The sequence below is a fragment of the Indicator indicator genome, chromosome 14, assembly GCF_027791375.1.
Source record: "Indicator indicator isolate 239-I01 chromosome 14, UM_Iind_1.1, whole genome shotgun sequence".
In the NCBI taxonomy this organism is placed as follows: Eukaryota; Metazoa; Chordata; class Aves; order Piciformes; family Indicatoridae; genus Indicator; species Indicator indicator.
Genome location: NC_072023.1, coordinates 7,056,314 through 7,067,871, shown reverse-complemented (window position 1 = coordinate 7,067,871; position 11,558 = coordinate 7,056,314). Strand labels below are relative to the sequence as shown.

Below are 11,558 nucleotides of genomic sequence, written 5' to 3'. Positions count from 1 at the left end.
TGTAATTACCACCATACCCTGAATCCTCTTTACATTCAAGTCACATGACAGCCTCAAGGAAATGAAAAATTCTTTCCTGCTACTGAAACAGGCAAACATCATCTCCAGCTGATCCCTGTGATGAGAAAATAACAGCTCCTGTGCAGGTAAGGTTTCAGAAGCAGGATTTGGTCTGTGCAGCTCCCCCAGGGAAAGCTCACAAGCAGACTTGAGGTTTTTGCCTACCTTCAGGGCTTTTCTTAAAGAAAGGTAAAGCTTCAGGATCAAGGGCTTTGTCAAGACAAGGTCAAGAGGATTCAAAGGACCAGAGGTGCGTTATGGAGGTATTCACTGAGCCTGGTTTTAGCTCTGGCTGGTAGCTGGTCTGAAGAGGTATGTAGCAGGGAACATCCATGTTTCAGAATATAGCAATGCCTTGTTAGTACTGGTGGCAAAGAGGCCAACTACTCAACAGGCTAAGAGGTCCCATGTTTGAAGCAAAAGGATTTCTTTTACCTATTTCATGACATCCCTCTGAGCAAAAGTGGGGGAAAAAAAAAAAAAGCAGTAACCCTAATCCTACCTAGAAAAGTAACAGCAGGACGACATTATTTAGCTCCATGCAATTAGGGCTTGCAGGCAGCACCACAGGGGTTCAGTGCCACAGAGATGCAGCTGTCCCTCCCACCCATCCTTCCAGTTGTCATCCAAGTGCCTCACAGCTGGGCGCCAGGTAGCCTCTGAATCCGGCTGCTTAAGACTCCAAGGTCTGATGAAGCCCTTACAGAGACTAGCAAGAACAAGGTAGCAGGACAGGTCTTATCTCATTCCCCTCCTGCAGGGAAGCTCATCTTTTTAGCATGTGCTCTGGTCCAGCACTGAAAGAAAATGGCCTTCTGTTGGACAAATACTTTAAATCCTGTTTAGGTAAGAAATATTGCAGTTTTCTAGGGGGCCTGCCTGTGTTTCATCTGCTGGTGAACATAAATCATTACCATGCAACAAAGGCTGAGTTTTTCTGGGCAACCTAACTGCATCCATTACCCTTGTCTGAATTAGCAGCTTCAGGGCAATGTCCCGTCCGTGCTCTGAAAGTACCAGAAAGGCAGCAGTGCTGAACTGTTCAGAGCACCAGCAGCATTTGGCATTCTCCCCAGAGCTGTCTGAGCAAACAAGGCAAAGGGGGGAAAGCCTGTCCCTCCCTCTCTCCACCTGCCCAGTGACTCAGAACAACTAGAAATGGCAGCTTAACTCTCACTGCTGCCAGAGCGCAGACCAATATACCCAGCAGTCAGAGTGAGGGCACCAAGAGTGCCAAGAATGTAAGTACGTTTTTGGGGGTGGGGGAGGGATGGGGACACTCATGTCTCTATAGCAACTCCTGCCTGGCTGATCCTGCCAAATGATCAGGAACAAGGGCTACTCTAAAATTAGATCTTCTAGGGGTCCTTGCACCAGGGACTCCAAGACAAAAGAAATAATTCAAGCTTCATTTTCCTCTACCATCACCAAACAACTTTTGTTATCTTAGACCTTGCCAGGAAAGAAAAAAATAAGTACAACCTTTCTGCATTCCTAGTCTGATAATTTGTGTGGCCTGACTGAGAGCAAGTGATAAATTCTGGTTGAAGTGATAAAGTTCCAGGTAAAAAAAAAAAAAGAAAAAATCTGCATGTCATGCCCTGCTTCTAAAAAAACACAGAATTTAACATGACTGATAATGGGTCCAACATGGACTTCCACAGAACAAGGGACATCTGCTTATTCAGGCAGAAATGCTTGGAGTTAGTTTGCTGGAACCAGAAACCCAGTTTGCTCTGAACATCTTGGCAAATGGCCACACACATTAGTAAAAATTAACCAGGAGCTGTGTAAGGGAACCAAGGTACAGGCAAGAAGACCTACAGGTTGTCTCAGGACTGCAAGAAGTTTGGAAGAGAAACCTTACAGAAATAATAGCTGGGAGGAGCAGCTGAGATGGCTGTAGGGCCGGTCATAGCTACAGCAGGAAGAAATTACTTCTAAGGGAAGGATGATCACAACTTGTCTGCTTGATTTCACTCTTATCTCAAACACCTGAAGGGCTGGAGCAGGTACAAGTGGCATTTAAGCCAGAGAGGAGCTAGGGAATCAGTATTAACCTCAGGGAAACAACTGAAATCCCAGAAGTGGTACAAATGGGCTTTGCACCCTGTAACTGTAACAAAGGGAATCCTGTTACTGTATCACAGGGCCTGCTCAGACTATGAAGACTTTAAGAGCTACAAGGCACACTGAGCTTGAACCCCAATTTAACCATCTGAGGAGTTCATGCACTAGAGGGACTCAGTTTTGCCTCTGCAAAAAGTGCCTATTCCCAGACCTCTGCTGACCCAACAGCCTGCTTTTAGCCAGTGGTATGTGACAAACAAGCAGCCCCTGGTTTTCAGCCTGCACGGGCTGGTAGCCTAGAGCACAATAGTTGGTTTCCAGTTACAGCAGGGAAGGCTTTAACTTATTCACAAGAACAGGATAGCAAGTCAAATAGCTTAGTAGGTTTTAGAAAGGGATTGAATGTTTGCATGGTGAAACAACATCCACAGCCATATTAACCAGGATAAGGGTTACAAGCTCAGCGATCCTCACGCTACAGGACAAAATGATCAGTGGCTGGGATCACAGGCAAACAAAAGCCACAGCCATTCCCTGAAGCTCCTTGTAACAAGGTCACATGGCCATAAGCAGACACTGTCAGAAACCAGATAACCCATTATGCAGTTCTAGCTGGGCTAATCCTGCATGTCCCCAGAAAGCTCCAGAGAGGCTAGCCACAGAATGAACCTGAGAGAAATCCTTATTATATGGGGAAAAAAAAATAAAAAAAGCCCAAAAGACAAAAGAAGCAGCTTTATTTGTATGCATCCTACAGAAATGGTTACAAGAAAGGGCCTTGGATTAATCTGTCAAAGAAAACATGGAACAGCTGTGCTCTCCCTAGGAAGGCACTAGCCATGAGCAGGTTCCTTACAAAACAGGACATCATGGAAATATACTGGAGAAAGAGAGCAGGGCGGGGGGAGCAGACACATGGGATTGGTGCTCTGTCCCTCAACAGTGAAGTGCAGGGCAATTTCAAACAACTAGGAGGAAGAACTTCAAGGTGTTTCCCCACACCAGGAAGGGCACTCACTATTTACCAAGCTGGTCTCCTCCATGCATAAATAACTGCCCACCAGGATTTTTCTAGTGAGCTGGGGCAGCTACTAGCAGACCTTCTGAAGGGCAAGAGATAGTAGTCCTCATTTGCTCTTTCTGATAATCAGTAACTCAGTTCATTAGTTATTCAACCCTAAGTATACTACTGAATTTGTACTGCTTTAGAAGGAAATACTCAACCGGTTTTCAGTAATAGTAAAGTTCAGAGCATGTTCCAAGACCCTTTTGCCAACCCAACAGGAGGTGTAGCCACGTACAAATAGGATCACCTCTTCTTGAAGCCATACTTTTTCCTTTCGTAGAAGAGATCTGTCTTGGAACTGCCCAGGTTGACGATTTTAGGGCAACCATCTCTCTGCAAGAGAAGAGGAGGTAAGTTAGGAGATGGGCAAACAGAACATCACCACTTACACAGTTCTGATAGCTTCTCAGTTCCCATGCTCCTCACCCTGTCCTCACCACACATTTCAAACACCTGTGCAGACAAACTGCCCTCCAATTCTGGCTACTACCAGGAAAAGACTGAAACAGAAGAGGTTAGACACCATCTTAATGTTACTCTAGGACATTCTCTTCTGAAGAGGGAGCATGGAAAACAGCTTGGATAACATCAGCAGTTTAATGAAAAGGATGCTCAGTGCCTCAAGACTGGATTCCTTCTAAATTAAGATACATAGGATTTATAGAGCTCAGAGAAATAACCTTTCTGCTCCTTAGCCAAGAAGAATCTTATTGCTTTAGATGTCACCAAGCCATTCTCCTGTTTAGGGACTCCTCTTTGCTGTGACAGCAGAACTGAATCTCAGATTTCCTGCATCTTAGATCAATTACTTCAGAGACCATATGGTCATCTTGGGAGAGGACAGCTATTCACAGCAGCTACATGGACACATTCTTGTACCTGAATTCCAGTAGAGTGAGAAAAAAGCCACAAGAAAAGCAAGAAGGGGAGCAGGGAAGACCCACCTCAGAGGTGTGGTTGCAGAAACAAATCAGGGGTGCACATCTTGGTGTACATTTGTCCATGGGCCACCTGAGCCTAGCATCTGCATAATTCTTGAGGGCAAAAATGTTGTCCCTGGCAACGGCAGCTGTGAGGGGCCCAGCAGCCAGAAGAACACATGTCCTTGGCTGCTGTGTAAGCTCAAGTGAATTAGATTTAGAAAGCCTCTGGGCAGATGTCAGCCACTGTAGAATCTGCACCCAAGCTGCCCCACTGCTACCTGCTCCTGTGCAGGAGATGCAACTCAGTGGAGAGGGTCTGCATGGTGTAAGTAACAGGCAAGGAGGGGAAAATAAGTCATTCCTCCCCCATACACCTGCCACAGCCCATCTCTAGCTACTGTCTCCTGATTTGATTTTGAACCGCAACAGTAGGACTCTTCCAAGTCTTGCCTCCCACGATTCAGGGAGTCTGTGACAATCTTGACAGCATTATCATAGGGCTCTGTTCCTTCTTCCACCTCCTCCTAAGGAGGCAGCACATGAACATTCTCCTATCCACAAGAAAACATTATTTTTGCAACTCAGAGCTGTCCAGGGTGAGAAGGTGAGGTTTTGGCCCCAGCCCCAGATCAACATGGGGGAAAACACTACTTCATTCCTCTCTCCATCAGAGCAAAGGAACCAAGAGTAACGAGGCCCTTTGCCACATATCCAACAGCATTCCACCTCCTCTCTCCATTTTGGTATTTGCTTTCTTGCTTTACTACTTCTCCAGTCTTTCTCTGAGGATCACAGAAGTGGTTACTGAAGCTTTGGTGTTAGAGCTTCAGGTACCAAGCTCTTTCCATCTGCTTTTCTTATTCACATCGGCACTAGCTACCATAAAAAAAGAAAAAGTTTGCTGTTTGGGGCACCCTATATCTGTGCCAGCACTTTCAAATCCTGCCAGTCAATCAAGTTAAATCTGCTGTGTCAGATCTGCAATTTCCTATCTGCAACAACTCCTAACAATTGAGTTTACTGGCACAGAACAACTGTCTTCACCCACAGCAGCCTTCAGCCAGCTATCAGAATACCTTGTTTCTGACTTGTCACTCTTACACTCCTCTAGCTCTGTTTTCTGCAATCCTCCCTTGCAGACCAGCTGGCTATTTCACACCTGAACCAGACATGGTAAAGTTACAGGTGGGCTTAGGTTATGAAAAAAAGCCTGTTGGTAATCAATATGAATCGGCAAAATAAAACCATGCCTATTTTACTCATGACTTATCAAACCAGTGTCTTGGTTCCAAAGGCAAGTGAACAAAACGACTGTCTCTCACAGCATTCCTAAAATAGGAGGCAGCACCACCATCACAACTCTTATATCCATATTTAGATACTAAGAAAGATTATGGTCCTGTCAGATCTAATGGCTAAATTCAGATGAGGACCTCCCTCTGTCCTGAATTCGGCTCTAGGCCTCTAGAGAAAACGTAGGCAGCACAGAGAATTAAACCAGCAACTTACTCAGCTGAGCATGTTCCTCTAAATCAATCCAACTATTCTCTCAGCATGTTTTTCACTGTCATTCGGGTGGTGCTGGAGATGACATTTGCAAAGCACCAAAACCCAAACAACCTTTAACACTCTCACAGCAATCGTTTGTATTCTGCGGATACTGCAACTGTCAGCACCATGTTCTTGCTTCTCCCTAAGGTCTTTCTACCATGTCATGAGGCTCAACCAGAGCAAGTGCAGAGTTCTGCACCTGGGCTGGAACAATCCTCACTATTAATACAGTCTAGGGGATGAGGTGACAGAAAGCAGCCCTGGAGAAAAGGACTTGGGGATGCTGCTGGATGAGTAGCTGGACATGAGCAGACAGCGTGAGCTTGCAGCCCAGAAGGCCAATCACATCCTGGGCTGCATCAAAAGATGTGTTGCCAGCAGATCCAGAGAGGCGATTCTGCCACTTCACTCTGCTCTGGTGAGACGTTGCCTGGAATACTGCATCCAGATCTGGAGCCCTCAATATAGGAAGGACATGGAGATGAAGGAGCAGGGCTACAAAAACGATCAGGGGGATGGAGCACCCCTGATACGAAGACAGGCTGAGGGAGCTGGGGGTGTTCAGCCTGGAGAAAAGAAGGCTTCAGGGAGAACTAATAGTGGCCTTCTAGTACCTGAAGGGGGCCTACAGAAGGGATGGAGAGAGACTGTTTACAAAGGCCTGTAGTGATAGGATGAGAGAAAATGGCTTCAAACTAGAGAAGAGCAGATTTAGATTGCATGTTAGGAACAGGTTCTTTATCATGAGGGTAGTAAAACACTGGAACAGGTTACCTGGGGAGGTGGTTGGGGCCGCATCCCTGCAGATGTTCAAAATGGGGCCCAAGAGTGCTCTGGGCAACCTGATTAGTTGAGGATGCCCCTGCTTACTGCAGAGGGGGTTGGACTAGATGACCTTCGGAGGCTCCTTCCATCCCATCCCATTTTGTGACTTGCAGTTCTCAACATGCTGCACTCATTGTGTTAGATACTAACAAATACCTTGTAGGAGGTGAGCCTCATTTCACATGTGTAGCAGAACAAGAAGATTATAAAAAGACTGTAGCACTGAGTATAGAAATAAGGGATTATTACACCAAAAAGCATTACCAGAAAAAGATATCTACAAGTCATTCCAGAAAATAATAATTAAAAAATTATATTCCACTGAAATTGTATAAGAAACTTTAAAACACAATTAGGAGTGCAGACACTAGATGCTAAGTCTAACTTTATGCTGTTATCCAAAAGAAAACCACTGATGATTCCAGAGGCATTACAGTACTGTATATGCCATTAGTCAGTGGCTGATAACGGACTTCCAGCCAGGAGCTGCTCCTACTTCTGCCTTTGCAGTGTCTGGAGCATCTCTGACTGCTAAAAAAGCTAATCAGAGAAATCTAGTAAGGTGATAACTTTAAACGGTAACTTGCAGTGTGTGGAGGAAGCAAAAGCTAAGCATGTAGTATAAAGTAGTCAAAGATTCTTTAAGATGAATAGAGATACAATACTTGAAAAAGCTGTGAACTCTCGAAATGCTTTGCAAATACAGGGAGCTACCAACTGGGGAAGAAAGGTGTGAGGTAATGAAAAAAAAACAGCGGGGCATCTTATATCCCAACCCTCATTTCAGTAGCTCCAAATCCCTTAAAGATTAAGCACAGCTACTAAATAAATCACAGAATACATCTGGTTGGAAGACACCTCAAAGGTCATCCAGTCCAACCCTTGACCCAGCATGAAAGATCAACACTAAATCACATCCCTAAGCACAAGGTCTACATGCTGCATGAACACCTCTAGGGCCAGTGACTCCACCACTGCCCTGGGCAGACCTGCACAGAGAACCCTCTCTGTGAAGCAACATTTCCTAACATCCAGCCTGAACCTCCCTTGGCACAGCCTGAAACCATTTCCTCTAGTCCTGTCAGTTGACACCAAGCACAATCGGCTGGCCCCCTCCTCTGTCAGGTAGTTGTAAAGAGCGATGAGGTCCCCCCTCAGCCAATTCAACAGGAAGCTGTATGACAACATACATCTTTCTCCTGGATGGTACACTCCTTGCAGTAGTAGGCATCCGAGACTCCTGGACCCCCGCAGATCACGCAGCGCCCTTGGTAGGAGCCGTAGTTACACTCATCACAGATGCGCACCAGAGTGCAAGGCCGCACGTAGGAGTCGCAGATCACACACTTGCCATCACCTGCAAGTACAGAAGGGCTTTGGCTTACAGAGCATCCTTTTTACCACCCCACACAGAAGAGGAAAAGCTTCCCAGCCAAAGAACTTGCCCATACACTTGAAGGCAGTATAACCAAACTGCAGAAATCTGTCTGGCAGGCACAGGGTACACGTTGGTATTTGCACAGACTTGAAAAGAACATGGGCAGTAGCTTGCCGTATTTGTGGGAGTTTTATTTACTTAAGCACTCATAATCAAAGAAGAAACTCTAAGTCACTTCTATGATTAGCCAGCACCTGCTTAAATCATACAGTTACTTTTACTCTAGAATTTTTCCTGCATTTTTCACTTGTGAAAAAGTGCTGGACTGACAGGACCAGTGTCCTTACCTACACAGAAGCAGCAGTGTAAGCTTCTCCCGCAGTGACACATCAACAAAAGTCTGGAGTTACTATCCTCCATGAGATGAGATTAGAGATTGTACTCGTGGTCCCTTTAATCCTTCATCTGCGAGAAGGCCAAAGAAAGGGCACACTGGCATAAACAGCCATTTCACAAAAATCCTTCTTGCTTTCTCACAAAGAACTGAGTGAAATTCAGGCACTCATATCATACAGGCAAGTAGCCATCAGATTCCATTGACAGTATCTGCTGTGCTGGACATTATCCAGAACACACTGACCTAGGGATGAAAGGCTTCATATCCTATTACCAGTTCCCAAGGCATCTGATTCTGAGTCCCATAAACAGCTCATCTAACCTGCTCTTCAACCTTCAGCATGACAGCCCTCAACTACTACCAAGGGGAATCTGTTTCACTGCTGAATGCTCCTGAAAAGAATCCTGTTGCTTCAGACTGGGCTTGTCCACACTTTGCTTATTTTCATCCTATTTTTGAGCCACAGTCATCTTATTTGCTCTGTTCCCTACAAAGACCTAACAACAAATGAGACTCTTTCTTCCCTTCTATAGTTGAGCACTGGCATTTGATTTCTGTGGGTCCGCTCATCCCCACCAACACCTCTTCTCATGGATGCTGAGGGGAACATTTCTCAAGGTGTAAAGAAGCCAGATTCCAAAAGTGCATTATTTTTCCTGCTTTGAAATGATCAGGCTGGTCATTTTGTATTGCAGATTACAAGGAACCAATCAAGAACTCACTGTAGCTTCAGCTACTGAAAATGATGGTAGCATATATTCTGCAACAGCATGCATTGTATTTGAGCATCTAACTTTAGGTATTCATTGAGTTACACTTGTAATACACAAATAACTGCTGCCATCTCAAAGAAAGGCATCAAGCTCAGGGTTAAAACAAAATCAGAATCCAGTCTCCAAATGCAGACTGCATGCTCTAACCACAGGATCAGGTTCTCAAGCAACCACACATAGAAGCTATACTTACATTTTTCACAAAGTCTTCCAATTGCTGTAGGAAGAAAAAGAAGAGAAAGAAATTACCTGAGGCAGAAGCAGGATAAAAATATAAGTAACTACAAGCTTGAATGTCAAATAATTGACACTCTTCTGCAGTGAGCAGTCTTTAAAACAGAAATAAACCACAGAAATGGTTTGAGCATAAATACAAACATATGATAAACAATATATATATATAGCTATATATATATTTATCTCCTTCTGGATACATTTACCAAGATGAAAGTTTAGATGCACTATGAAATGCACAATGGCACCCACTGAAAATAAAAAAAACCCTAGATTCATGATTCCATTTCAAATATAGCAAATGTACCTGATTGAAGGAAATCCTGTATGAGTCTTGGCATAACCTTTACACTGGTTTTAATGAGATAAATTAAATAAATAAAATGTTTACTTGGTTTAAGGCAGCCCAAATAATTTAATTCAGAACATGAAAGTAGTTAAACATATTTTGAAAGTCTTGTCACTTGCCTAGGGAACTCACACCAATGATTTTATTAACTTGGATAAATGCCATAAATATCAAGCTCTACAGATCAGATGTCCACATTCACAAAGACTAAATAGCGATTCAGTTTAAGTTTTGGATTCATGAGGCTGGAAATTAATCTGCAACTAGACAGACTGTTAGCTCCGTCAACCATTCTAAAAAGAAGTTTCATATGGACAGCATATTTTGCATTCAAAGTTCTTTTAGAAAAATGCATGTTAATTTTACTTTTCCAAGAAGTGGAAAAAAAAAAAACCAAACAAATGCCTAGAAGAGATATCTCAACTTTTTACGTTGTACAGACATCTTAGCAGGGCAAACTCTGAGCCAAAGGACAAGAATAAACCCCACTATCTGTATATGGTATAAACTGGAACACAATTTTACCCAGCAGCCAGAAAGATGCTCCCAGTGCTGGCTGAGGCCTTCAGCTCATTTTCCTGGCTGCACTGGTATGGCCAATGCAAGAGGAGTAAAGTACATTAAAATAACTTTTTCCTGCGTTCAGTGTATCAGCGTGAGAGCTGAAATCCCCCATCCCACCGACAATGACCAGGCTAGCTCAGTCAGGAAAGCAAATGAAAGCTGTATTTACAAGCAAATCTACAATCTGTGATGAAATGCAATGAATATGTACAAATATACAAAATCCGTAACATTTACAAATATATACAATCAACAGAAAAGCACAACCAAGCTCCCTTTGCTTCCCCCAAAAGGGGCCTTTCCCAAGGGGCCTCCTCTCCCCAGGCCCCCCTGGTAGAAAGCAGAGAAGTTAGAAAGCAGAGAGGCTGTTAACGTGGCTCGCCAAGGTCAGTGTGTTATCTTCAGCTAGAAGAGAAGAAGCAGCAGCAACCAGACAGCCCAGTAAGCAAGCCGAGAGCTCTGGCTGCCCAACTTTGTTTTGGGTAGTGGTTCTTAAACATTTCTATCTATCCAATGGAAGTGTTTAGCACAATCGTTATTTTGCTTTCTTACACCCAAGAGTGACTTGTTTACATTCTTTATCTTTCTCTGCTTGAACTTTGTAAAGACAAATTAAAAAGACGGTTTCAAACCATCACAGTTCAGCCATCAACTTCACCTGCCCGTCGCTTCCCCAGAGGAAGAAGAGCCTGCGCTTACGCACGCGTTAAAGCCCTCAGGCAGACCCAGAAGCCCTTGCACGTCAGGATCTGTGCGGGGGAGCACCCAGGACTGCGTTAGTGCCACGGGCTTTCCTTACAGAGCCTCCTCTCCCTCTGCATGGGAAGAGCCCATCAAATACGGCAGAACGTCCCAATAAAAGTGAAATAAAACAGAGCAGAGAGCGCGATGCGGGAGCCCCTCCCCCCGCCAGGCCTAACGGCCACGTTCGCGCCTAACGGCCACTAAAGTCAGGCGAACGCGCCTCCCCCTGGCCCCGCAGGCGGAGGAGGGGTGAAGGGATGCCCCGTCCAGGACTCACCCACACCCGCCTGCTTGCGGCAGAAGATGAGGTCCGGATGATGCTTGGCCATGGCGCAGCGACAACCACCAGACCCTGCCGCCTCGCGCCTTCACCTCCGACCCGCACTCTCCACCTCCCCTAGTCCTGGCTGGGGTAAGAACGGCACCTGAAAAAGCACTGCTCTGAATGCAAAACAGAGGAGCTAGATCGTATGGAGAGCTACTCAAAAAATTCTTTCCATAGAGCTACTCCAACCGTTACCCTCTTCTCGCCCAGGGCACCCCCGTCGCGGCTGGTGGCCCTCTTTTTCTCGCGAGTACCTTCCTGCCAGGACCTGAGCGGCCCCGCCCTGCGGCGTCCCCGCC

At 45.2% G+C, this 11,558-nt stretch overlaps 1 protein-coding gene across 1 annotated transcript; it reads right to left on the bottom strand.

Moving 5' to 3' along the window:
• Nucleotides 1-2,870: 2,870 nt before the first annotated feature.
• On the bottom strand, nucleotides 2,871-11,301 carry PHF5A (PHD finger protein 5A). The gene is made up of 4 exons (XM_054386771.1): nucleotides 11,212-11,301; nucleotides 9,237-9,260; nucleotides 7,686-7,852; nucleotides 2,871-3,529 (listed from the first exon to the last, which is right to left on the bottom strand). Exons 1-4 carry the CDS (start codon nucleotides 11,261-11,263, stop codon nucleotides 3,440-3,442), a joined length of 333 nt encoding a protein of 110 aa, XP_054242746.1. The 5' UTR covers nucleotides 11,264-11,301; the 3' UTR covers nucleotides 2,871-3,439.
• Nucleotides 11,302-11,558: the final 257 nt, after the last annotated feature.